Genomic DNA, 27,936 nt, shown 5'->3' with positions numbered 1-27,936 from the left:
GTGAGAAAATACTGTCCGTGGCAAGCTACAGCCGTTTTAGAGCACGAGCTATAGTGTGTACCCCTCTGGGGCACGTATAAATGCATGTTTATGGAAAGCACGATTTCCAACAGAATAATTAGAAATGAATTTATGAATGGGTCAGGGCTCTCCATCGAAAGAATGTTTTAAAATAATTAGTTATTTCTTCAGCACACTTGTGACCAGCTTGTGCTTACTTTGTCAGTTTAAATATGCTTATAACAGGATGCAAGCCTAGCAGAAAATGTGTATATTTAGTTTTCCATTATATACGGGCAAACAATAATAACTATGAAGATAAAGGCAGTGGCTACAGCAGTAGATAATGTGGTTTTGTGATAAATACAACTAGGTTTACGATTTGTTCTGCCTTCTCTCTCAAACATGTCCTGTGGTTTCCATATCCTTCAAATCAGTGTGAAACAGAAGCAAGTTGTGCTCTGAAGAGAGACAAGCAATTTGTAACACCCAAGCGATGTTTTAGGTGAAATAATGCAGAACGTGTTTGTATGCTATGAATAAAGAGTCTTTTATTAGAAGCACAAAAAAAGCAGCCCTTTAAGTGTGGGACGTCTTGGTATTAATCTAGAAGTGTTCAATTTGTAGATTTAGCATCTTAAATAAGTGGTATAGTGTTTTACTGCCGGCAGACACTAAAATGTTGCTTTAGTGTGTCAGTGTGGTAGCACATGGAAAGATTTCCGTTTTGATTCATTACAGTTTATTTCTGGAAAAATTTATAGAGTGGCATTTCACAACAGACTACAATGGGAATATGGAGGATCTAGAGGAAAGTCCATCCGACTTTTTGTGTGACTAATGCAAATTGTGATCCAGAAAAATGGATGTTGTGAATGAACCTGCTGTCGCATTTTATTACAGATTCGTATTTACAAACTGCCCTAAGGTGTAACTTCTCATTTTAATAAAGGTAGTTTATTCCTACTCACTGTAGAGATTAGAGTGTGAAGTTCAGGGAGAATTTCTGTAGTGGTTGGTTTTGAAACCCATTTCTCGTAACTCCTGGACTTGCGCTCAAGGGCAATGCTATCGATACTGGGAATTTATAAAGTCAAAACCTCAGCTGACCTTTGGTCTTGGCACCTTTATTTATTTATTTCTGCTTTGGTCTCTGAAGTTTAGTCACTCTCTGTGATGTGAGAAGGAAAAGAATACAGGGATAAGAAGAATAGTATTTTAATCCTTTCCATATTGTTGTGGGAGTGACTTGTAACTTAATATCTGTTTCAGTTATTGACCCCACGTTGGGGACAAATTGAATGTGTGCGTTTTATTGATTGTGCAAATCCTCATGCGCTTTGGGAAGAGCATCTTTGCAAAGTATCGTGGGTCCGTCCTTGGTGAAATAGAGAATTACTTGCTTTGAAATCAGTGGGACAAGGCCAGTTTGTACCTGACAGTGTTCTTCCAAACCAAGCATATAAAACCATTTCTGACGGTAAGTGGTGTGGGTTTGGGTTTGTTTTTCACATCAGCCGCATCCTTCATCAGTAACTGATACCTGGTATGAAATGAGTAGGGGTTCCCTTTATGTATTCCCTTATGTATTTAAACAGCCAATTCATGTGGTAGAGGATGGAGCGCAGGTAAGCCTAGGAAAAAACCCTGTTGGGTAACGCAGCTGCTCTGATGCACTTTAACTTTTTTAACATAACATATTGGTGGTTCCAGAATTTCATTTCTATAGCATGGCTCCCCGCATACATCTGCAAAGGAGCTGCTGGCCAGCCGTGGAGCCCAGCAGCTTGGTTCAGTAGCTGTGTTTTGGGACTGGGAAGAGTGTGGCTGGTCCCTCCGTAGCGGTAGGTGTGAGTCAGAGCTCTGCTGCTGTGCTTTAGTGCAGGGCTCCTGCTGCCTTCTCCTTCGGTGGAGTGTTTTTATGAGCAGAAAGCAATTATATTTTTTTCCAGGGCACACTTCTCATACATGAAGTGTGTGAGAGCTTTTTTCGTCTTACCAACTGTTTCGTAGTTTGGAGAGGATATTGCTCAAACTGCCCACTCGTTAAGGTAACAGATGCCAGCAAATGTTGGTCCATTTGGAGAGACTACTGAATTTTTTCCCTCTTAAAAAGAAATGCCCTAATTGTGCGTTTTGCTCTCCCTGCCATCCTGGCTGCTCTCCCAACAGGTGTCAGTGTAAGGCAGCGATGGTAGAACAAACTGGGAGACAAAATGGCACGAAGCGAGTTCTCGACTCAGTGGCCCGAGTGTGTCTCACAGGCAGAAATTAGGAAACTCGGGGGAGATTGTCCCTAGATAAAGATAATGCTTTGCATGCACGTACCTCACTAAATCCCAGCATACCTACTCCCATCCTCCCGACTGTTCCTTGGAGCCGCTCGCAGAAGCATAACACATTTCTGCAGTGTGTCAGCAGTGCTGCTGGAGGCTCGGACTTGGTTTGGCGCTGGGAGGCTCGTTGTCCCGGGACAATGGCTGGGCGCAGGCACTGCTGGGGAAGCAGCAGAGAGCAAGGGCTGGCTTCTTCCTTGCAGCCCCCTCGGCTTTGCGAGCAATTAAAAATGTTAAAAATAGACAACCGTGATTCCAGCCCTGCCCGTGGGGGGATGAAAGCATGCCTTGTTTGTGTGCCAGCCAGATGCTGGTGCATCGGATTACAACTCCTCACAGATCCTTGTCCCTGTGTCCGTCTAAGTCCTAACAAATGCTTTTTTGGCTGTGTCTCAGCGGCCCCCTGCAGCAGAGATCCATCACGGTGCTGCGCCCACAGCAAACGCTGGGGGTTTGGTTCTGGGCACTTGGTGTGACACAGACCTTGTGATTCCCTCCTGCCCTTTGCTTTACATACCTAATATTTCGTGGTTATCCTCTTCTGTAGCGCAGCTTTGCTAAAGATGCCAACAGCTGAAGCTTCTCTCTCATTAACGTGCACTGTAAGAGTGTCTGATCTACTTCTGGCAACGCAGTCATTTTGTTCAGCCTGGTGATGATTTCAAGCAAATACCATTTTCCTGTTCCTCTCGTCTTCTTTGCTTGTTTTCCCAGTACAAAACGTCCCTCTGTGAGCCTTGAAAAGACGAGGAGATGTATTTTTCCCCTGATGAAAGGTTTTTGTCCTAGAAGCATCAGCTACCAGGGAACCACAAATCAGAGCTGTCTCTGCTGGGCTCCGGGTCCCTACATTGATAGTGCACCAGGCCCTTCCTTTCTCTCTCTGGCCCAAGCAACATCAGATGAATGCTTTTGCCAAATGCTTTTACAACCCTGGATCCCTGGCTTGTTTAGCAACACCCTTCCAGGCTCTGATAGAGGATGGAGTGATGCCACGAGGCAAACAGCCCTCTGCTCCTCCTTCCTTCGCGTGAGGGAGGAGTAACTGGTGCAGAAATTCTCGCAGGCACAGTGTATACTGTGTGTTTGGAGCCAAGTTTCCGTAGTGTTTGTTCCGGAGATTTGTGAGCTTTGCAGAGCAGAAGCAATGCCTCGTGTTTATACGGTACGCAGCACAAAGGGGATCTAAAGCAAAGTGAAATCTCAGCGATGCTGGCAGTCGCAGGCCCGTCCAACGGGCTTTGGGTACGAAACCCCGGTCCCGTCAAAGCAGATGGGCATTTCATTGCGAATTCACGGGGCCAAAACTCCAACAGGAATTTGTGCAGGGTGGTGTTTCCCCCTCGGTTACCCTGGCAACGTGGATGTTTGAAATACAACCAAACACGTGGCTGTGGTGGGGGCCTGGATGAGGTGAGGCAGCACCCAAAGCTGCTGAGCACAGTGCGTTTCTCTGAACACGAGCACGAATCAATTCCTCTCACCTCGTTGGCCCTCTCATACTTTCTCTTCCACTGTTTGTTTGCTAAGCCTTGTCCCGGGAGCTCAGGTGGTTTTTCCATTTGGTAGCCCCCTTTGGCGGTGTGTCAGCGGTGGCTTCTCCGGGTGGTGCTGGGCAGGCTCTGCACGCTCAGAGGGCACAGGCCATCCCTGCCTCCCCGGGACGCCAAAGGACCTCACCTGGGCTGCGGGCTCCTGCGCTCACCGCTCATGAGATGAAAAGGTGAAAGAGGGGACAGAGAGGATTTATTTGGGGATGATTTTTTTTCCTGCAAGTCGCTTGTTTCTATTTACAAGCTCTACCAATATTTTAATTAGGGTAATTACCCTTGACCAGGTAAGGATAATGGCCTGCTGCCTCTCTAATGGCTTTTCCTCTGTGATTTCCCTGCCTGGCTTTGGGATGGCTCGGTGAGAGCAGGGAGGGGACCAGCAAGAGGTTGGAGCTGGGAGAAGAAACTGCTGTATTCAAAGCCTAAATCCACAGAGGTTATTGCGTCCTGCTCAGGACTGCCAGAGCTTTCACATCATTAAGGAAGCTAATTTATTGCCATTCTTCCCCCACGTCTCTGTTCATCAGACACACTGTTTTCATTTGGGAATATGCATGGACTGTCTGGGCATGGTTGCCCAGTTGGAAAGTTTCCACTCACTATAAAATAATCATAATTAAATAATTGTTAAGGGGCTGGTGAGAACTTGTGCTGAGACCCTTTGAAAGAGGCTCCAGGAGGAGCAGTGAAAGTATTTCCAGTTTGGGATGGGATGTGTGTGAAGTAGGGAGCCCAGAAAACAAACACAACAAAATCAACAGCCACATTGGTAAAGTGTGAGCCAGTAACTTTGTGGCACGGTAGTGTTCTGGGTTTCTTTTTCTTCAGCTTTTCACAGTTTTATTAGGGGATCAAATGGTTGAAATGCAGAATACGTAGTTTCTGGTTTTAATGTTTTGCTTACAGAGTTTATCCTGCAGTACATCTTCTCATGTTTTATTGGTGTGTGATCAAGACGTGTCTCCTCGTTGGCTGATCAATAACCGAGCGGATCTCCTGGCTCGCAGACGCCTGTCTTGCACGGGTGCTGAGAAATAATCACCAATTGCTGGGGTTTTGTGCTTTGTGTCGGAGGAGCACTTAGCACAGTGCTGTTCTGCTCAGCGCCTGCTGCTCCTTGCTGCCGCTGTAACACGAGTAAAAGATTTTAGTAATTTGGCACTTGGGTTATTAATTCTGGTGGGAATGCAGCGCTGGCGTTTGCTCTCTGGATGAAGCAGCCTGTGTGAAGTGCGCAGGGCAGGGGTCACCCCGGCTGCGGTATTGCCATCAGTATCTCGGGGTGATCTGGGGAAGCCACTTCAGCTTACAGCGCCGCTTTTTCCCTGTCTGAAAGAAAGGCAATAATGAGATTTCCTTCCCTTGGAAAGTGTCCTAAGAACTCTTCAGGGGGAGCAGCGGGTGTAAGTGGGGATAGTGGGTATTGTAGCGTGGCCTGGGGCCGGCAGAGCCCTGCGCTGCTCTCAAACCTCCCTTCAGCCTTGGTGTTTGGGGATTTGTTTCCGCACCGCATTAAAGCAGTTAGTGGATAGAGGGAACATGGTGGGGGGTATATATAGACGGTGGAGGGAATATTACTCTGCCTCAGGTCTGCCATCCCTCCCCGGCCAACCAAGTGCTGGGCCATTTCAAGGTGTCTACATCGTTTCTGGGGCACTGTGCAGCTGGAGGGAAGATACCCCTAAAAATTACCTTTGGAAACCCAGGGTGGAAAAGCGCAGACCAGCTCTGATTGTAACTGCAGAGGCAATAGCAAGCGGCAATTTATAGTATTATCTCACATTTTCATTTCTAAACCCCATTACAGCCCTAACAGTTTTCCTGGAAACAGCTTTCAAAGTTCTCACTTGGTTATTTTTTACCTCCGAAGATGCTCTTTCTCTCAAACATGTGGTGCAAGCCATGGTGAGAAATTTGGAACAGATGAAAATATCTGTGTATTATCATTTTTTTCCAGTAACTGTGGCTGTAATCTGTGCTATGGACATTTCCAGAAATTCTGTTGCCGCATTGCAGAGGTTTAGAAAGCTCTGCTGAGATTAAATGTTTATAAAGAAATATTTTTAATCTTTGATGAAAGTGGTGGATTATTCTGGTTAGGTGGTAATATTACTGGTGATAAATAAACAGTATGGGGAGGATTTAAGAATTGCATCTTCTGAACTTCCGATTTCAGAAATGACAAATCTGGGTTCCGCCTCCTTCATAGATATGGCAAATCAAATTTACCTAAAGAGCGTGAACTCTATTTTTGGAAATTTTCCTGCACTGAATACCTTCAAAATAAAGAAAAATGCTCTTCATATACCTTCATTAGCATGCAGTGTGCCATGACAGATTTATGAAAGACGCCTCGCTGCCGGAGTACCCTGGTGCTTTATACCATTTGGTAAATAGCATGATGATGTGCTGGGCACTCGGGTTTCATTCTCCGTCCCATTCATCATCTTGCTATGTGACTCCAAACAGACTATTTCACTCCTTTGTCTCAGTTTACCTGTGTATAAAATGCTGGTACCACCTCCTCCTGCTCTTGTGGAATGTAATTAAGTTAATGCTTGAAAATACTGTTAAAGTACAAGCTACAGCTGTTATTTGCTAAGGGTTTGAAGTGTGTAAGGAAAAAAATCCTTCTTGGTCCATTTCTGTTTGGGATTTATTTTTGGTTTCTGCCTTTTTCCGTTCTTTTTTTTTTTTTTTTTCCTGTCTCCTTCTATAGCTGTTGCAAGAAAGTCAGGAGAATGTGACATTCAGTGAGTGACACCAGCGCCGGTGGAGGCAGGGAGGGGCTGAAGCCTTCGAGTGTAACCAGTGATGCTGGAGATCATTAACGCTGCTATTTATAACTGTAAAAACTAGGTTTCAAGGGGAAACATCTAGGCTTAGCATGGCTAATTATACAGCTGTTAACTAATCTAACAGTGATCCTAATTCCACCAAACCTCATTGACGTTTTATGGTATTGTGTGAAGCAAGCTGATACAGCCCAGAGCCCGTCAGGTGGGGACGGCTCAGTGCCCCGCGCTGCCGGCTGCCTGTCTCCCTCTGTGAAGGCAGGGTGAGCGGCAGGGGACAGCCACCACCTCCCGCTGCAAAAGGTGTCCTCTTAAGTACAGCCCCTTCAGAAAGGATAAGGACACCTGGGCTGGAGGTTTTAAGGAAAGCTCCAATTACTACTAAAGTCAAAATGACAGAGCAGGGGTGACCGGAGGATTTGACAGCTGCTGAATCCTCAGAATGACTCTAGACACACGTAAAATGTTTGCCTTACTAATTTAGTGTCTTTGCACTTTGGTGGTGTTTTCTAGAGAAGTATTGTCTCAAGGATCTATCTGCATAAATTTGATGGTAAGATCAAAGTCTTTTTTTTCCATTTAAAAGCATAAAACAGAAAGTGATCTCACTGTAAAAGTCTGATCAGTAAAAGGATCTAGTGGATTCATCAGGAGTGTGTGACGCACTCTCCTGTCATCTCCCCTGCTCCTTTGTTGAGTCCCTTCTATATTTTTGAAGTTTGAAATCACTGGTGTGTGACCTATTTTCTTGTTTATATTGGCTGTTTGCATTTCCCAGTGTTTGCAGGTTCTTGAAGGGACGATGAAGGGCTGTCCCTCCGGCACCACTGCCTCCTTGCTCCACCGAGAGGCTCACGAGTAGGCAAACGGGGGCTTAAAGGCCCCGAGCGCGTTGAATTATTGTCAGAGAGCTGGTTCGGTACATATTGACCTTATTATAACATTTATAGCTTCAAGGCGAACGCAAAGCAGCAAAGCCTCCAGCAGTCAGGTTTCCACGTGGGACTGGGAACAGAGAAGTTCTCTTCCTGCACGTGCTGGTGTTACTGTTTTAGTTTTCACGTGTTAACGATTACCTTTAGTTTCTCTTTTCTCCAGTATTACTTGATCCTCACCGAGGACGAGAGGAGGTGCCCCAACGGGAGGGATGTGGCATATGTGTGAAAAGCTTTTCATGTTTGCTTGCTCGAGTGCATGAGTCTGGAGCAAATTGCCTTGCTGAGAGCCTTCTGAAAATGTCTTGTATTTTGAATGTACAGATTTTTTTTTATTATATCTTTTTACTTTTTTTAAAGAAAATGAATTCCGTGAAGCACTTGTCATCTCCCTGTCTTTGATGGTTTTGCTGTTTTGTTACATTGGTTTCCATTCATTCTGCAGGGATTCATTGTCTTCAGTCCATCTGCCAACTGCTCTGCAATCACTGCCCAACAAAAGTACTCATTTTTCTCCCTTCTTTCCCCTCGCCCTTCATCTCAGCCTCCAGAGCTTCCACAAATCAAAGGAAATCTATAGTTTATTTTTAAATTCGGTGCTTGTTAAGCAAAAGGGATAGTGTAATGTCATTATGGATGGCATCCTTTAATACTGCCAAGCAGCAGCTGTTGTTAACCTCCTTTGTTCCCAGAGCCCCTGGCTGCTTGCAGGCTGCTGGGCAAACAGAATAGCTGTTAGCTGCATCTTGACTTCTTCACGCGGAGAAAGCAGAAGCCACCCTTAAGAAGCACACAAAGGATTTCAGTATCCCATGCATGTTAGTCAGTATTTGGGGAATAAATACATACCGTCTCGCTGGATGTGCAGCCCATTGATCTGAATTCCGATCTGCTTGTTATATTACGGACTGGAGCTATTACTCAACGCTGCTGGTTTTATCTGCAGTATATCTGCAGATGATTGGAGCGACAGCCTGCTCATGTCAAAATGGTGAATGCTGCCTCTTGTTTCCTTGATTCCTGGAGTGCATAGTTAGAGGAGACGAGCAGACGATGTGGAAGGAAGAGGAGAAAGTATCTCACGCTCGTGTTCTGTCAGATCACACAGGGAAAAGAGACAGTGTGTGCTTTTATTTTCTTTTCCTGGTATTGCCAAAATACATGTGATGCCGTCTTTGCTGGAGAAGGGTTTTTGCAAGCCATTATACACTGTGTGCAGCTGCTTGGGTTTTTGGTACCTTGCTTTGCTCCCTTGTGTATGTGTTCATAGGAGCCAGAGACAATGTATTTGACTTGTGTACTCTTTTTTTTTTTTCCCCCCCTGCAACGTTTCCTTCATCCCCTTATGAACTTCTCCACCTATAGACTTGTGTTCCCGTAAGTACACAGAGAGACGTAATTTCTGCTCTCTAAACTCTGGGTCTTGACGGCGTTCACATGTTCCTCATCACAGCCTTCCTCATCAGCAGGTGTCATTGCAACCTCATGACTGTGCTTCTGTTCCCTGATTGATTGAGCCCAAATCCACAATCATGTTGAGGCAGCCGTCCAAATCTTCTAGGGAATAGGTTATAGTTTTCCCAGAGGAAAAGTGCTCACAAGAAAATGTGAATGGCACAGATTTTGCACGCTTCAGAGCTTCAGCGAGTAAATCCCCGTGCCCTGTCCTGGTCCGTCAGGAGCCATGGCTCAAGCTGCTGGAGGGGGAGGTGTGTGTTAACTTACTGCCCTGATGCAAACAGGAGTCTGGGACATCTCCCTCTTGTTCTCCCCGTAGGGCATGCTGAGCTAACAAAACGGGTACGTCGGGCCTCATCCTTTTCTAGACCATTTTCCTTCTTTAGGAGATCCAACTGTTTATACTGGGAAGAGCAATCTTGCGTCTTCATTGGCTCCCCATGAGTGATGGCAGGGAGTGCAAAGACCAGAGATCAGGCTCTGGGCAACACTGGGTCCTAAAGGTGCTTATTCCCCTTTTGCTGTGAATGGAAACTGAGATCCTGATCCACCAACTATTTGTAGAGACCATTGAGACAATGTGAAGACTGTGACTGAAGATGCATTAAATTGAAAGCCTGTATGCGTCTTCTGTTTTTTCATTCTACAGCTGTGTCCTGGGATGTCGGGGGGAGTAACCCGGGCCCGTGCAATAGGGATCTCCCGCTGCCTGAAACAGGGCTTTGCTTTGCCATAGAGTTGCCATCGGAGCATTTTGGAGCACAGTGCAAAGGCTAATGGTCAAAGCAGTCAGACAATTGAATAAAACTGGATAAAATTTGGGGGTCTTAAAGCTGGGGAAACAGGCTTGTCCATGACAAATGGGTTTCTTGAATCCCAGTCTGTTTCCTACTCGAGTAGCTTTGTTCAACCTGAGCACTCTAAGATCCTTGCTGCCACTGCCTAATTAAAATATATGAAATTGTTAGACCAAGGTTGCAGTTTTGTAAAACAATGTGGTTCTCTTTAAAGAAACAATAGGTGCTCCAGTAGCAGCCTTTTTTTTCCCAGCTGGGGGTGAAAAATAGAATATAAAGTGGGTTAGGATTTTTTTTTTTGTCCTGCCAAAACAGCTTGGTCCTTCAGTGGAAAAAAGGTGGGAAGCATTGACCTAGATCATCTTTCCTATCTGGCTAAAGCCCAGCAGTGCATAATTGTATAAAAACAAGAGAGAAAAAGAGGAAACGATATCAGAAAAGCCTTTTGTTTTCTTTAATTTAGCTTTAAAGATAGTGTCAAGTACTTCACCTTGCTTCTTTTTTTTTTTTTCAACTATGGCTGTGCAATTCTGCTGGATAACCTGCAAGAGGACTCATTGCTTCTTTCTTAATTTAAGGGAGCTGTAATTCAGTAATGTTTTCATACTGGACTTCACCACAGATAACTGGTAGAATTCATTTTCCTTCTTGGCTGGTTTAATACAATATGTGCTGTGGATCAAGTGCGTAGACACGCCCGAAATATGTTTTCCGTAACAAAGAGCCTGATTATCAAAACCCAATTGCTTTATGAATTTGTGCGAAGTTGCGTGTGGTGCAGCCCGAGCTTACACATACTGCAGTTCCTCTTTCTTGTCTTTTCCTCAGAAAATGTGACCGGCGAGTGGTAATACTATTGAATGCTGCTTTTATTAGCAGCAGCTTATGCGGGGATGTTACCCCGTCACTTTGGGTCATCTCTCCCATGTGCTTTGCTGCAGTCTTGAAGGCAATGAATAAAAACATTCAGGGGGGAACAAGAGTCATTTGTAAGGAGCTATTTGCCTGCCTGCTTTTCAAGGCTGGGTGGCTGAAGAAGACTCTAATGCCAGTAGCGATGTTGAAACACATCAGTCCTTTTTCTGAATTCCTCTTCTCTGGGTCTAAATGTGTTCTGTTACGGAAAAAGAATAGGCAGCAAAGCTTGCCATTGCCTTGACTGTCCTGGGTAGGAGACAGGAACTACTAAGGGTTTTTTTAATATCTGTCAGAAAATAGTGCACAAGAATAAAACCTACAACTGAAGGGTTGGTATTTGCTTTACTACAATCAAAAAGTAATCTAGTTTCTTGGCACAGAGTTTGGGAAGGCGTGGAAGAGTAGTCTGAAGGACTGCGGGTTTAAAGGCTTCTACGCCTGCAGAAGCAGCAGATATGAGAAGCGAAGCTCAAAAGACATTTTCAAAGTTGCAATTATTGTAGGGTTTAGTTTATCCAAAAATGTGATTCTGAGAGCTCCTGAAGCCATTCATAAATCAAGCTAGATGTTGTTGAATTGCAGCAATGGGGAGAATTTAGACAATTCTGGAGATGAGTAGCAAGTCCAGCAGCATGGCTCACGGAGGATGGGGAAAAGCATCTTTCCGTTTCTTATTTTCACTGAGAGGTTATTTGAGTCCTAGCGCTGAGCATTTTGGGGTCATGCCCTCAGAGGATGGGGTAGCTGTTTGCTTAGTAGCCTATTGTTTGTGTACTGCACTTTGTGTCTCGTCTAAATGGCATTGAGGAGATTTGAGGAGATGGCATGGAGGAAGCTGCCCTTCGGCAGATCCCAGCCAGGGGAGAGGATGCTGTCTGTCCCACTCTCCGATGCATTGGCAGGGGAGAATGATCTGTGTGTTGGAGACCTAGGTAAATTAATTTCTCTCTGCAGGTGCTTACAAACCAGTTTTTCCAAGAAATGTGGCCTAGATATCCCCTCAGTCAGGAGCGATCTTGGTCTTCTCTGTCGATGCTGTTCAAATTTCCATGAATAGTTAAACATGAACTGGGAGTAGGTGTTGGGGCTGCCCGGCCATCACGCAGCAGGTTGTGCATCAGCAGGGGGGAAAAATCCTGCCTACAGCCCCTGTTACCAGGCAACGTGGAGTGTGATACTGGGATCAATAGAAAATTACTCGAACCTACAAACACTGGGTTGTCCTCAGCATAGCTCTGACTTCTAATACAGAGCTCGATTGCACAGTGACAGCTGCCAGGGAAAGCACACTCGTAACCCTCGGCGGGGTGCTGCGGGCATCCCCGGGTGACAGCCGTGTGCGCAGCCACGTCCCGTGGGGCCCTGCGCCGCCGATGGCATCTGGAGGGGGACCCCCAGGGTGAAATGGAGCCTTGTGAGTTACTGTCGAGAGCCAAAACTGCATTTCAGAGCGGTGCGGGGGGACAGGCAGTGACTTACCGACTCCAGCCCAAACAGCTGAGTTTCTCCTGTCCATGCTTTCCCTGTTAACTCGGCAGCAAATGGCACAAAGTCCCCTTTTGACCGGTGTCAGTGATGGTTTGGTGTTGGCTTTCTCAAATGTACGTCACTGGAGTCATTATTTAATTCTCTTTCCGTTTGACAACAGGGACCTCCTGGCAGTTCGGTGTCGGACTGTGCCCTGTATCTACATTGGTATAGAGGCGGGTCCTGGTCTAATAATTCATATATTATTCAGTACCCTGAGGTTTGGGGATTAGCCAGGTTATTCAAAAACATTTAATGTATTTTTTTCCACAGACTGATTTGCATATTAACTTTCTTGCACGTTACTGATTTGATTCTGGTGAACTTCATCCTGTTGCTAGGAAGGATAAGCTATGAGACACTGAAGAATTATTCAAAACGCCTGCAGACGCAGGAAGTTAATACTGCTCTGGTTTGTATTTAGACAGCTGTCACGTAATTTAAAAAGACTAGGCACTCTAGAAACTCTAGAGGCTTTTCCTTCAAGAAAACTCTAGGTGGGTTTTCTTTTAAACTGTATTTTAAAGCCTGAATGGTACCTCTGGTTTCGAAGGGCAAAATCCTCCATTGCAACAGGAATTGTGGAGGTCCTATGGGACCTGCACCTGGAAGAGTGCCTTTAGCAGATCTTCCTCTGGAGTAGAAATCCATTGGAGAAACTCCATTATCTTACGCATAAGTGGGAATAGGAATAATTGAGTCAGTGTGTAGAGGAAATGCGTTTCCTTTCCAGGCAAACTATGACTTTATCGAGAAGCTTTTTTCTCTCTTTAATTAATACGAAAGGGCTTCGCTGCTTGTAAGTATTGGTTGCATTTGGTGCACAGCAAATTTTGCCTTTAAAAGGATTCTTTTAGTCAGCTGTCACCTAATTCCTTTATATCAGGTTTATGTAAGAAGGACACGCTATTTTTAGAAACTTAATGTAGATATCAGTATGCTGGGAGATGAGATTGTGCTCAAAGAGAAGGATGTACCAGCAAATGCACTTCACAGCATAAATAGAGCATTTGTGTGTGGTGTGTCCTGGGGAGACCGGGAGCACAAACACTGCCCTGGGCAGGGAACTTGGCCCCCCGCCGCCTCCCCCACCCTCCAGCCCCTTTCGGTGTGTGTTTTGACACAGACACAGCAGTCGGCAGTGTACAGAAATTGCAAGGTCCTGGTGCTCAAGATTACAAGAGTCCCTTTGGCGGTTTGTTTAAAAAAAGGAGAAATCTTAAAAATTTTGAAGTCTCTCTGTTTAAGGATTTTGAACTTCTCCTGCGTGCTCAGACTGTGTTTTAAACTTTTCTGCTGGGAGAGCTGTTTTCTGTTGTAGCTGAAATGAGAGCAAGCATTCTTGGATGCTCGCTGACTCCAGGAGCCTTCCTTGAAGAAAAACACTAAATATTTTAAGGTTTCAGACAAAGAGCGGGAATTATCATCTTGGGAACCATGTGCTTATATAGTATTCATGCATGAGCTACTTACCACAGAGGTGCACCATTTTATTGTCCAGGCATGTGCTGCAGTATGCCATCTCACGCGTGTCATCTTATTTATTTGGTGGTATTTGTCTAAAGCATATTTTTACAGATAGGGCAGTACGGGACATCACAGGTGGTACGTACATAAATGTGTTCCGTCTGTGAACAAATATCTTCCAAATGCACTTGCATGTGTGTGTATGTAAGAACAAAGAAGCTCAGCAAATGTGTTTCATGATTTGGTATATCCCATTCTTTCCCTCCTCCCTCCCCTGCAGTTGTATAAGTACTTTTGATGGCAGCTGCTGGATTAGACCCAGAAGCTTAAAAGATTAAAGAAACCACTAAAAGCAGCTTGGAGGAAGTGAAGGATCCGTTTGTCTGAAGGTTTGTGTTTTCGTACTGGTGGTTGAGAAGAAAATTGCAAACAGGCTCTGCCCTGCAGCAGAGGGCTCGCTGACATCTGGCCGTTGCGGAGGTACGGCGTCTGGTCCAGCCACGCTCAGCCTGTGCCTTGGGACACGCCATGGCACCTCCAGGGTGCTGCGGGGTGACAGTATCCATCCCTGTCCTCCTTCCTCCTTGCTCTTGTAGCCCACAAGCTCGTTTAGTGCTCTGCAACGTAGATGTGGAAAGCCTTGGCTGTCCGGAGCTTCTTACTGAGTGAGATGAAACTCTAAAATTGAAACATAGCAAATGAGCTACAGATTTCACCTCATATTAGACTGTACTGCCTGCTGCTGCTTATGCTGTCAGTTAAACTCTACAGGGAACGTTATTTTTAATTAATGTATTTCTTGGCCAGGTGGTTCCAGTCAATGGCAGGTAGAGCTGAGCAGGACACAGCATCTTTCATCAAAGTCAGGCTGAAGTCTGATTCTTCGCCCCTATCTCCCTTTTTCCCCTATCCACTCTCTTTAGCCCCAAACCTAAAGGCAGCTGTTTCAAGAAATGATTTTTTTTTTTTTTCCCAGGCATGATCGTTTGCTATGTAAAACATCTGCTACTTTCTGCCTGATCCCTAAGCATTACTGATGGTGTGTATAACCTAACAGAGGTCTTGAAGAACGTAAGCCAGTCTTGCCTTTTGTCATTCTAAACAAGCAAGTCTGGACTGAAAGAAGTATCTGGTGTGGGTCCAAACCAAACCGGACACCCAAACTGCATTGCAAGGGTAGAAAAAGTGCTGCCGAGCATGTTAGGATTATTAACATTAATCTAATCTTTCCGTTTGTCAAACAGATTTTTGAGTCCATGGAGACAGCTTACCCAGTTCTTAAGACAGTGCTCCCAGATCAGCTTGTAGTTTGTTCTGTAATACCATGTGGATTTGCTGGGATTTTCAAGTAAATACATTATGTATATGGCTTACAGATTGCTTAGGCTGTCTGCATCAATAATTAAAATGAGGGAGGGGACTATTCTGCAGAGTTTTCCCCCTTTCTTTTCCTCATCCTTTTTACATGTCTATTTTTATCTTTCCTCTCTTAGGATCAGGCAGATAAACCTGTAGCAAGGGAGAGTGTGTCAAAGCCGGAGCTGAACGTTTTTCCAGCAGAGATGGGAGCTCGTGGCACATCACTGCAGTGCCAGCTCTCAGCATCAGCCTGACCTTTGCCATTCTCTTTGCAGACGCTTTGATTCAGACTTGTCAAGAGCTGCCAAACTGTTCTCTTTGCTGTTAAAACAAGCGCACCTTTTCTAGTGAGACAGGAAAAAAAGCATTGCTTTTGAGTCTTGTGGTGGGCATGATGCTGCGCTGTTTAGTTGCCCGAAGTGAAAGGAAAGAGGTTTGCTTTGATTTGGTGTTGCTGTGGCGGGTGTAGCATTGCCTGGATTGGATGGGGCCACCTTTTGTGCTTTGTTGTCCTGTGTTTTTTAATTGTACTTTGTTAGATCAAGAGCTCCAGTATAAGCTAATACTGACATTTCAGGTACATCACAAAAATAACTAATTTCTGTTTTATGCCTCCATCCTCACCTGTCTTGGAAAAGTATACAGTGTATTGGAGTTGACATTTCAAAGTACACAGTGCCATTCAGACGCAGACAGACTCTTTTAGTGTGATTATTCTGATGTGGCATTTTTAGTGTCCTGGCAGTGTTGAATTGAAGTGGGAAGTTGTGCCCAGTTAGTTGTAAGACTGTCTCCTTCCTCTCTCTGAAATCTCGGCACATCCAGTCACCACCATCTCTACCTTGAAGTTCAAAAATCACACGATACGCTGTGCTTTGTGTAAAGGCAGTTTGGTATTCTGTGCACCGATACCTGGTACCTTCCGTATGCCGGGAACCTGGGTGGAAGGTGTTACAGAGGTAGAGAAAACTAAAACTTGTCCAACGTTATCTTTTCCCCCCCCACACACACATCTGGCTGAATATGAAGGCTGCAATTCAGCGTTGCTGGCCTACGTAATCTTTGACTGCTTTTTGAGACGGCTCATTAGGATGATTTCTTGGCTGGAAGCTTTGGAATTGGCCTGAGATCACCAAGTCATGGGCTGTGAAAGAGCCGTTAAATAATAACAACTATCTTATCTTATTACTGACCTGGACCACGCTCTGCCCGGCAGCCTGAGGAGGAACTGCTGGCTCTCGGTGTTGCCGGTTGCAGTTAAGTGTAGCGCCCAGGGCGTAATCTTCGGGTATTGTTTTATTGCACTGTCGATGCCACTCTCTTTCCAGTTTCAGCTTACTTGTTTTAAGGCTCTTTCTCTGCCTGTGAAAGTTTAGTTCTGATCGTGGAATTGCCTATGGAGATCTGATGCCATCAATAGCTTCATTTGTCCCCGTTACAGTTTAGGACCGTACCTGTGTTTGCGTCGCAAGGAGCAGTTTTGTGCATTTCTTATGTATGAAGACAGCAGTTAGGTGCTCTGTGGAAATCAATGGTGCTCTAAGAAAGGTTTAAGCTGTGATTAACTTCTCCAGATATACCTGAATTTACAATAGGCACTATAAAAGCAAGCCAACAACTGCTATAGACTAACATAACTTTTTATTTCTAAGAATTTTGCAGTGTAAGAAATGCCATGAGTTCTTCCCGGGGTGCTGGTACTACAGCTCCTCAATGCACAAAGCTGTTTGGTTTTCTGTTTGTTTATTTTTATTGGGATTTTTTAACATTTTTTTTTGTGGGGGTGAACACCCCCTGTTTTAATTTTTTTGTGCTCTTCTGAATTGCTTAAAAACATTGAGAAGTTTTGAGGCAGGCATTCATAAACACTGAGAAAGTGTAATGCCCTATTTGCTACTCTAAACGCACTAATTTTAGCAGCAATAGAGTTACTCTGGGTAAGGCAAGGACCGTATCGCTCCCCGTGTGCAGCGCCTAGCATCCGTCAGTCCTGCTTGTGGAATATAAACTCCGCGTGCTGATGTAATATAGATGTTAATCGGAATTTACAGTAGTTGGACTGAGCTTGGAATTTAGTTGAAGGGACTGAAATGGAGCATTAATCGAACGCCACAATTACTGAGCCACGCTTTGTGCATTAAGGTAAACTAATACAGAAGATGCGTTACACCCCTAACATCTCAATATGAAGTTTTCTGCATTAAGGTAAACTAATACAGAAGATGCTTTCTGCATTAAGGTAAACTAATACAGAAGATGCGTTACACCCCTAACATCTCAATATGAAGTAAGCCTTGCCATGAGAACGTGGTGACACCAGTCATTAGCCTTTACCTTTGGCTGGCTGAGTAAGGGGAAGGGTTATAGAGATGTTCGTCTGCTCTCAGAAAGTGGATTTAGAAAAAAAAAAAGGCAAAAAAAAAAAAGCGAGGAAGGGAAAAAACCCTGGCTCTTCCTAATAAACGAGTGTAATTACAGATCTGTTTAAGTGGAGGCATATGATACGTATGTTTGTGACAATTTTCCAGAGGGATGGTTCGGCTAGTGCTAAATAACCAGGCTCGTTTTCCCATAATGCAAATGTTATTCACAAACTATTACCATAATTGATGCACCGAGCCACTGTAGAGTAAATAATGTGTTGTGTGTGGGAAGCAAACGAGAAGTCAATGAATATTAAAGAACAAAATCTCATTTTTAAAGGGAAACTTCCCAAGAATTAAAATTACTTTGGAAATCAAATGGTGATGCAAGTTCAAATCGACTGGTTGGTTTTAGTTATGTTATACACGCCCATGCATGAACACGCGCACTTACGGGCTGCGGTCCCCACTCTGCTTCAGCTGGGGTCGTTTGTCTGCTTGGTGAGCGCAAGGCCTCTCAGACCTGGTCAAAGCGGTGTTGGGTATGGGAACCATCGGGTAGCACCGGTATCCTGGGAACTTCCCAGAGAAGTGGGTTATGAACACAGTAAACCTCTTGGCAGTTGAAAGAAATAAGGACCTTTTAGGGTGCTTTCTGTTGGGTGAAGGGGAGCTGGGGCTGGTAATCCAATGTTCGGGGAGATACTGGTTGTTTCTTTGTCGCTGCCTTCCTGAACCGTGCTGGGGTACTCGTTCTGTGTAACACCAGAAGAATTTCGAGTCATGCAAAAACCAAGGCAAGGATCACATTAGGTTTTTAGGTGGTTACACTTGCGATGGCAGAGTGTGAGGGGGCTGCCTGGAGCCTGCGGTGCTCGAGATCTGTGACCTGCTGGTCGTCGCTGGGCACGGCTGCGTGGACCTCATGGACGGGAGGACAAGGCTTTACAGTTCCTCCTTCGTTAGTCCTTGATCGCTGTGCACAGCCGTATGCCTCGGTAAGCGTTAAGTAGGTTACAGCACTTATTGCTGAGGTGTAAATTACCCTGTATCCATTGCTGCAGGCAGGAGCTATTGGCACTGCGGGCTTATCTGTGCTGGCGTGGATTTTGAGAGTTAAACGTTTTGCTGAACAGGACTTGATTTAACTGCGGGCATTAGTGCCCTGCCATCGAATCCCTTTTTATGTTCAAAGGAAACTTGTGTGAATGCTTAAATGTATATACGTACATTGCATGGGAAGGTTCTGTTTTCTTAATGCATTGCTTTACTTCTCTCCCCGCCCCCCCCCCCCCCCCCCGGATATATTGCTCCCTCACCCCTGTTCCATGTGTACATGAGGGTGATATATACAGACAACTATCTAATGTGTTGCAGACATGTATTCAGTAGGATGAAATGGAGTGTCAGAGAAATCACGGCTTTCTGCAGTTGAGAACTGTGTCATTTCAAACACTTTTGAGTACTGGTGTGTTCTCAGAAGTGAACTTTTCTCCCGGTAATAAAACCCTGGCCAAATATTGCTGTAGCTCTCAGTAACCAGAAAGCCAGGGAACAAAATGCAGAAGCATTGTGTAGGATTACAAAAGCATCATTTGATCTTTTAATATCATAAGCCATTTTGTCCAGATGACAATTATTGTTATTTTTTTTAATTACAGATTATAGCACTGCACCTTCTTTTTCAGAGGGATTAAAAAAGACGTTTTAAGCAAACTTTGCCTCCCATTGCTGAAGATACTCACACGTGACTTCCTGGCACAGTTACATATATATCGTATAATGTCAGTAGCTTTCCTTATTGTAACCTGATATAACTCAATGTGGCAGAAGTAACATATTGTGAGCCATCATGAGCTCGGCTCTTGTGTGCCAGGCTTCTGGGCTGTCCTTCTTCTGTCTCAGTCTGTCTCTTGCAGATTGTATACCACTAGCAAATGTCTGTTTCTTGTCCTCTGCGGACCGCATCGAGGTGTCTTTGAATCTTTCAGGCTTCTGTGGTTGTGCCTCCTAGCCGTAATTTCACCTGGAAAGCTGAGCACATGCCTGAGCTGGGTTATCGCTCACCGTAACTCATTGCAAATTGGCACTTCGCTGGGGGAGATACACTACTTCAGACTGCTTTTCGCAAGTTAATCTGTACTCTTTCTCTTTGAATCAGGTAGCCTTACTTATTAGGTTTCATCCGTGTCCTAGGGAAAAGCAGCTGTAAGACCTGCCAAGTCTTTACAGCAGGCAGGGAAAATGTTAAATGCACCTCTCAGTCATTGCAAAAAAATAATTCCATAAAGCATGGCAGTGCCTGGGGGCGTAGGGGTGGCATTGGTCTCCTGGAGCACTTCATCCTGCATCTCTGTCTGAAGTGGTGCCAGTCCCGGGAACTTCGATGCACCAGACATGGGGTGCAGCTCATTTTGTGCCTGCTCTAAGTAGATGTTAGAGCATAAGAGCTCTCGGATGCTGCCAGCCTGCATTGGGTTCAGACCAGTGACCTAGAGAGTTTCTTTTCACAACGTGCACAGAAGTAGGAATTGACAGCAGCGTGGTTGTGATGAGATTTTTCGGCAGCACTCAAGATGAAAGAGCAGATGGTGTTGATGGGAGAGCAGGGTTATAAGGTACAAGATGGGATTGTTATCAAGTTAATAGCAAGACAGCAAATCCCACAGTGCTTTCTATTAGCCTGAAAGATGATAGTTCCCTGTTGGCCTTCATGCGAATCAGAAATGTCCGGTAACGCGGGCCCCAGGAGGCTGCGGAAGCCTTGTTAGTTCATGGTGTTGGTTCTGAGACGTGGCCATCGATTTGTTTGTCTTTGGTCATTCTGACCCTTTTCCCCACTGCCCAGGCCCTGGGAAGCCTTTTAGGGTGTAAAGGAGTCCGAAGACAGAGCTGGGGTAATTCTGGGTTACTTCTAAAACAGAAACGCCGTTAGGGAATATGGGTTCTTTGAAGTGAATCTGGTATTTGCTAGTTTAAAGCCCGAGAAGTGCTGGGCATGTTGCAAGGCCGGCAGCCGGAGCTTCAGCACTTGCACTTCATTTAAAGTAATCCATATTACTCTGCAGTTCTCTGAACTTGAGGAAAAACTTTCTCCTTTAGTCGGCTTGCAGATCCCACAGGCTTTGGTCTCAGCCTCAGATAATCTTCCAGGGATCACTGCTTTGGCTGGTACATTAGGAGCCATTCCGAACTGTGAAAAACATTTCAAAATCCTTTTTATTTGTACTCATTCCAAATTGCCTTTTTCTTTTCACAGGCTAATTATAAAAATTGCTGTAAACATTTTCTGGAGATGGGATCTTCCTATTTATCTAAACTTTGTGCTTGTTGTTTATGTCCTATTTTTTTTCCCACATCCCCACGCTTCACTCTGCCGGTTGGGAAGTGTGAAAGCTGTTATGGTAATAGGGAGTGAGATGATTTTCTGCTCTCATAGTGCCAAGGAGATCGGAATGGATGCAGTTCATCTTGGATGAAGGCCCTGCTGCATATACATCATCTTGCTTTAGCCTCTCTGCACGCACAGATACATGGGCAGAGGTTGGTTTCGCTTGGGATAAGGGTCAGGGCTCTTTAGCTTATTTTCAGGATCAGCTCGGCTCCACCGCATGCCCTTGCAGGTGGGTTTTCACCCTTTCTTCGAGGTATTTATACCTGCGGCACGTAGAAGGTGAAATAGTGCCCGCTTTGCTCCTTCCCTCCCTCCCACGGAGCGCCGAGGAAGCGCCAGTCTGACTCGACAACAAACCCGGAGTCAAAGAGAAGAGGAGGAGGTAGAGCCTGCTTTTAGGCAACTTAAAAATCAAATTGTTACTGCTCACTGTTTGGTTTGCTTGCATTGCTGTATGATTAGCTTTGTCATGGGGGATAATTGAAAGGAACGTGGATCAATATCTAAATATACATTAGGGCGTATTAAAAGGCTTAGAACCAGTGGTCTGTTAAAAAGGAGGTTATTTCAATTCCTTTGTACACCGTCTTACTTCCAAAATGGTATATTAGAGTATGACAAAACCTGCTGAATAAATCAAAAGATGTTTCTTCTGGGAGAATTGCAAATATTCTCTCAAAACGTGGTTCCCTTTCGGGGAGTATAGAAAGTCAAGTCTGGATTTTGGCTGTGCAAACTTAGAATCTGAATAGTACGTTATTTCATGTTATCGATGGATGTTTGAAAGAGGGGGCATGGGATGCCAGGGCTTGGTGCAACAGCACCTTTAGGGATGAATTCCTAACCAAGGTATTGTTTGTCTGGCAGCGTGTCCCTAACAAGTGAAGATGAATTGGCAAACCAGAAACGAAGCTGTTGTGTGGTGCACCCCACAGACAATAACTCCATAAAATATGAATCTCAAATACACTTCAGACAAAGCGCTGACACTGTAGGTTTTGAAATAAATGGTGTATTTTGCTCAACTGCAAAGATGAATGCAGTGTTGAAAATTAAGCTGTTGTGTACTTCTTGTACATGTGCAAACGTAAACAGCTATTAATATTATAAGAAATAACCAGGTTCCGCTGGTGCTGGTTAGGGGCTGTTTGTAGATGCTAATGCTGGGGGTTTCAAAAGTGTAACAAAAAATGAGCAATCCTGTGGCGTGATCGGCTCTTCCCTGCCTGGCTGGGGGATGTGATGGCTGGAAATTCTGCATCTCCGTTCCCCCTGCTGCACTTGTCCTTTGATTACAAAACGACAGCTCTCGAGGGATGTCGTTGTGCATTTTCCTGAGATAAAATAATAGCTCTGTGTTTTGTGACCCTGGAACTTTAGGTCCTGCCAGATGCTAATGAACCAGTGGAAAACATCCAGGGCCTGGTAATTGCTTTGAGCCACAGCTGTTTGTGCTTGGTACGCGGTGTCAGAGCTCACTTCTTCGGTGGCTGTGCCCTGTGATATTGCCCCCAGGTCCCCTCGGGGACTCCTGGGTCAATGCAGGGAGCAAACTTCCTATAATTGGGTACAAGAGAGCGCGGTGTCCGTGTGGACACAGGCAGCTTGAGGATGAGTCACGCTCTTGACACCACCTCTGTGGCTCACACTGGGTGGTTGCAGTACATCCCGGGCAGTGCCAGCAGGGACCGGGGTAACAGCAGGGCCCTGGGCAGAGCGGCAGCTGGGAAGGAAGCGAGGCACTCACACTGACCTGATCTCATTTGAACATACAGCCAGATCTGTCCTGTTTATTCATTTGCAACTTCAAACCCCAGCTTGTTAGGTGCAGAAAATAGAAGGTGCCAATAAAAATCAGTGTGTTAATTTGCTTTGGCTGTGTGTTCCCTGTAGGAGACCTTCCCATCCAGTATTGCCTTTGCACGATGTGATTTCTGGTGTTTCCATAGACCTGAAAAAGACTGAGGCATTTTACCACCCTTTTAGCATACATTAATTCTCCCACAGAAGTGTAGGATTAAAGGGAGAGTGGGAATACTGTTCTGTGGCATCAGTGGAAAGCCGTTTCTGACAGCTATGAGTGTGGACGGCGGTGATTTGAAGCTTGGCTGCGGTTGTGTTGAGGGGCGTTGGAAGGGACTCGCTGGCCCCGGTGCCCGGCTGAGCAGGGGCAGGCAGGGGTCTGGGTGCAGTGTGGGGCTGAGCAGCCTCATCGCAGTTGAGGGATGGACTGGGGCATCTTCCCACCTGCAAGACCACACAGGGAGGTTAGAGCCATACCCTCAATTAAATGAGGTGGCTGTTATTGGCCATTATTGGTATTTGCATCCCTTGTATAAGCCTGAGTTTATGAAAAGTTCTAAAAACCTCTGTTGGCGAGTGAAAGAGCAGCCAGGCTTTCAAAGTTACAGCTTTCATATGAGGCACCGAGACCATTACCAGTATTGATAGTACTTTTTAGGTGAGTAATATTGACAAACTAGGTTTCAGGATCTGTCTCATCCACTATAGATCTCTGTGTGTACATATAGTAGGAGGTGGTCAGTCAGTGGTACACGTGTTTATTCCATCTCACTCAGCCTATGAAAAAGATACCTAGACTTAGAAAAGGTACAGAGAATGATGAAAAGGATCTGTGGAGACATGCACAGCTTCCCTACAAGGAGAAATTTAATAGTCTGGGAGTCTCCAGTCCCCAAAAGGTGTGATATAAGGGAGATGAGAAAAATCTGTAAAATCATAACTGATCTGAAAATAATGAGAAGCAAATTATTCTCTTTTTTTGCAGGAGAGCATACTGTGAGACTCCCACTTAAATAACCAGACAGCTGGTGAAAAACAACAAAATGAGGCCACTTTCTCCTACTGCATTTAGTGAAATTCTGAACCTCCTTCAGCATCTTACGGAAACATAAAGAGCTTCAGCTACATGCTTGACAAATGCAGGTCCATCTGTGTTATTAGACGTGACGCTGTGGGCACTCGAGATTTCTTACATTGTTCCCTTGTGCATCTCAGAGTGTTTGGGCACAGGATGCTGGGCCAGATAGCTCTGCTCCAGAACAGCCCTTTCTGTATACAGCGGAAATACAGTAGGCTGATTATATTCATCCTGTACTTTGCAACTTGATATTCACTGCTCTGTGGCGTGCTTGGGGCTGGGAGATTTGCAGCGAGCTGCAACCAAATCAATGTGTCTCATTAAACCAGAGGCAGGGAATCGGGCAGGCTTTCCGAAGGGACAAAGGAACAAGTAGTCTGATGGGTGTCTTCCCAGGATTTATTTATGCATTAGCTTCATGTTGATAGTGGTGGTTGTTTTGTTGGGGTTTTTTGTTTGTTTGGGGGTTTTTTGGTGTTTTTTTTAAAGTGTCTTTACAGATACTACATTAAAGCATTAGCCTGACAGCATCAGAGCTTAACAAGTGGGTATGTAGAGGGGGGGCTGAGAAAGGCGGGGAGCAGAGGAGAGCATGACTCCTGATGACTTGCTCCGGTTACATGGTAGCATTACTGCAGCTGCAGAATTGGAAAGGAGATATTTGCTTTATGCTTAAGAGGCTTTATTGTTTCTAAACTATATATAGTTCCGTAATCTTTCTTTAGATGGGGGAGGGCACTGTGGGGCAGCCTCCGAAGCATCGCCACCCTACTGGGTGGGAGAGCGAGGGGTTAACGCGCTGGTGTAGGGTTCTCCGAATGGGCAAGCTCATTGTCAGAATAATGTTTAGCCAGGTGTTAATCTGTGTCTGGAGGGAAGTGCTGGAATTCATTATTCATCCCACTGGGGGAGGTCATGGTCCTGGGAGGCTGCCAGCGCTGGAGCCAGCCTCCTGGCTTTACTGACATGTGCCATTTGTGATGAATGCAGCTGAAGTCCATTTGAGGAATTCTCTTGTCAGGCAGCCAAGCTGACAGCGAACCGCGGAGCGAAGGCATTCGCCGAGCTCTCTTGCAGCAAGCGAGATCGCACTCAGCGTTGGGAGGGCAGGAGGGGACAAACTGGAACTGCGGAAGGAAAGCATCGTTTTTTCTTGCTCTCCTTTTTTTTTTTTTTATTTTCTCCCACCCTGCGCTTCCCCTAAATACTGCGCTCCCCTTGGAAAATTGCCGTCTCTGACGGAAAGAGTGCTGGCACACTGCTTTTCAGCAGCAGGATAGGTTTGGGTTGCTTTTTTGTTTTTTAACAAGGGCAGGAGGTGACACAATGATCAAGTCAAGTTGGTTCTACGTCAAGTTCAAGTATGCAGAGAAGGTAAGTGGTACGTTTTCTCCTGCAGCCTTTCCCAAGGGATTGCTGCGCGGTCGCCTGCAGCCCCCTTCCCTTGAAGGGCAGCTCTGGCCACCAGCTGAGCGAACGCGGCTGAGAAGTTTTGCCGGTGAATTTGTTTTTCCATGGCTTGATAGGGAACACTGTGCCGAAAGCCAGTGCAGCGCAGGGTATGGGCTTGGAATGTGACAGCCGCAACTTCGGCATGGTGCAAGTGGAAGAGGAAAGGAAAGCTCAGATCTAATTCCTGTGTGCTGTGTCAGTTAAAAAAAAAAAACCAAACACAAAACAGTGATAGAGATGTATTTGTTTTTCTCGTGTGGAGCTTGAAAGGCAGGAATATTTCTTGTTCTGTAGAGCCGGTCATGAGATGTGACTGGCTTCTGCAGGGCAGTCAGTTCTTTTCTTCTCCTTTAGTAACAAAGTAAATATTTAATTGCCTGTAATTATTACGGAAAAAAGAAGGTTTATTGATCAAAAAGTAGTGAGATGTATTCTAACGCTGTTTGCTGGAGGTTTTACTGTGGAACTTGCTGCATTTCTTATTGTGTGGAACACGGTGCTTTCTGTTGGATTTTCCTTTTACACTCCCCTTGCACTTTATCTTGCCTGTCCCTTGGTACCCAGATGCCTGGGGGAAACAGAGGGACAGGGAGAGGATGGACCAGGATTTCAGCAGGGACCTGCTTGACTGCGATGTGTTTTCACCGAATATGTCCCTGGAGGGTTTCCTGCCCCAGGTTAAAGACTGATCTTGTTGCCAGTAACGCTGAGACCCAGACAGAGTATTTGGGTGTAGCATTGCTGTTTTCTTCAATCCAGCAAAATGGGGAAGAGAACAAGACAGTTTTTTTTGTGAAAATATTAGGAAGTCTCACTATCTGTTCCATAACCATCCTCGAGCAGTCAGCAACTTGGTATTCTTAAAACAGGGGGGAAACCCACGCGTGTGCCATTAGCCTGAAATTTTCTGTTCTGGCAAATAGTCCCACTTTGATTTATTTCTTGTCTTTGTGCCTCAAGTTATACTGCACACAGTGAAAGCATATATATTTCATTTAACAAGAAGCATATATATTTCATTTAACAAGATTGTCCTATCATTTATCCCAGGCTGCAAATAGCATATTTAACAAAGTCCCAGATTTAACTATTCCATTTTCATTTGTTTTGGGAAGTCTTACAAAGGCAATTTGACTGCAAAATCCACTTTATTAGGCAGTTATATTTTATCTCCTTGATGTTTCCCTACAATAATTCCGTGTTATTTAATGTCATATCAGACCTGTAAACATCTGTACCAAAACAAATCGAGTCTGCATATTTAGCGTATGAAACTCTTCCTGGAAAGAAAAATCTAATGAAATCAGTAGTTATCTGCCAGCGGGTGAGGTCAGTTATTTAAAATGCCAGGGATTTTTTTTTCACCTTACGTTTTCATTTTGTGATTTATTTATTTTTTTTAAATACTCCTTGCAGTTCAACCAGAAAGGCCTGGAGTCCCTGAACAGAGCAGATAATGTTCCTGCTTTTCTGTCACCGGGTGATTTTTGTGTGCGCGTTACATAACCTGTCATACCAGTTTTGTCAGAGACAGAGATTTTGGAGATCTACAACCTGGGAAATTTGAACATGGATGAAATCCAGGAAACCCGTTTAATCTGTATTCTTCTTAGAGTTACTTGTGCCTTACAAGATTTTCTTCTGATTCACCAGGGGAGTTGCCAAGTCTGTTCATCTGTTCAGGGTTAAAAAAAAATACAGAACCATAATGCACGCACACAGGAAGACAAAAGCTGAAGTGCACGCCTCGGCGTTTATTGAATTTCATGTGTGATAAGAGACCGTTAGTCCTTTGCGTGGATGTGAGGGTTTCCTCGCGGAAGGTGCCTGAGAAATGTAGGTCTTGGCTACGAGGCGGGGATGTGCCCTCTTGCTAAACGAGGGGTTTGTGTCAAGGTTCTTGTTGCGGTTGGTGCTTGGCTTATTCTGCATTAGCTTCAAGTCTTGTCTGCCTGTAAAAATTGTGCTAGTGGGACTGAAGTGTGAATTGACGCTGAATTTATTAAAGTGGCGCAGCTCTCTGCCTGGACGCTGTGGGGACGCGCTCCACGAAACGAGTGCTTCTGCGGCAGTGCAACCATAGTGGTTTACAGAATTAGGTCAAATTCTTTTGCAACTCTTCCATGTTGTCACGGTTTTAGAAATAGGGTTTATGTTAGCTAAGCTGAAGTACCTTTGAAACGCTCAAACCAGCTTTTTACAGCAGTTTGTCTAAATAGATTTAAAGTCTCACTTGGAGATGCGGTTTCTCGTTTCCAGTTGACAGAAGTGGGGGCAGCTGCAGGAGCGAGTGTTCCCACCGTTGCCAGCGGTGGTTCTCGTGCAGCCACGTGGAGACACGGGGCCGGGAGTGGATCCAACTGGAACCGAACAGTGTTTATTCCTTTTTTTGGGCTGGCTTCCTTTTCAGTCAGATGAGCGTGTGTCCCAGTTTACCCCAAGCGCACAGCCATAAAGGATGTACCTGAAAATACCTGGTTGAGGGTGACTAGAAAGGACAGTGATGTCTCTTCTGGCAGCAGCCTGTGAAAACTAAATTAATTTAAGTTTGCTCTCCTCATTTGGAAGTGTTACACAATCTCTGTTAAGGGAGGTCATCTGAGGTTAGGGAAAGGTGTCCTCACATCAATGCAATACCTTGGTTAACCATCAGAATTAAAACTGCTTTTCCTCTGTGTGCCACAGTACCGACAGTGCACTG

At 45.0% G+C, this 27,936-nt stretch overlaps 1 protein-coding gene across 6 annotated transcripts in view; it reads left to right on the top strand.

Annotated features, from left to right (window-relative positions):
• AUTS2 (activator of transcription and developmental regulator AUTS2) overlaps positions 1–27,936 on the top strand; it is a 798,248-nt gene that overhangs the window by 238,012 nt on the left and 532,300 nt on the right. Inside the window, exon 1 of one of the 6 annotated variants that reach the window (XM_054210345.1) lies at positions 24,899–25,157. The exons of the other annotated variants lie outside the window; for them this stretch is intronic. Within the exon in view, the coding sequence (XP_054066320.1) occupies positions 25,110–25,157 (48 nt within the window). The 5' untranslated portion in view covers positions 24,899–25,109. Of the gene's footprint in view, positions 1–24,898; positions 25,158–27,936 lie in introns of those variants that run through there. 6 annotated transcript variants of the gene reach the window in all.

The sequence above is a fragment of the Rissa tridactyla genome, chromosome 7 (genome assembly GCF_028500815.1).
Source record: "Rissa tridactyla isolate bRisTri1 chromosome 7, bRisTri1.patW.cur.20221130, whole genome shotgun sequence".
Taxonomy (NCBI): domain Eukaryota; kingdom Metazoa; phylum Chordata; class Aves; order Charadriiformes; family Laridae; genus Rissa; species Rissa tridactyla.
Note: the sequence above shows the minus strand (reverse complement) of the source record. Positions and strands in the feature narration are given on the sequence as shown.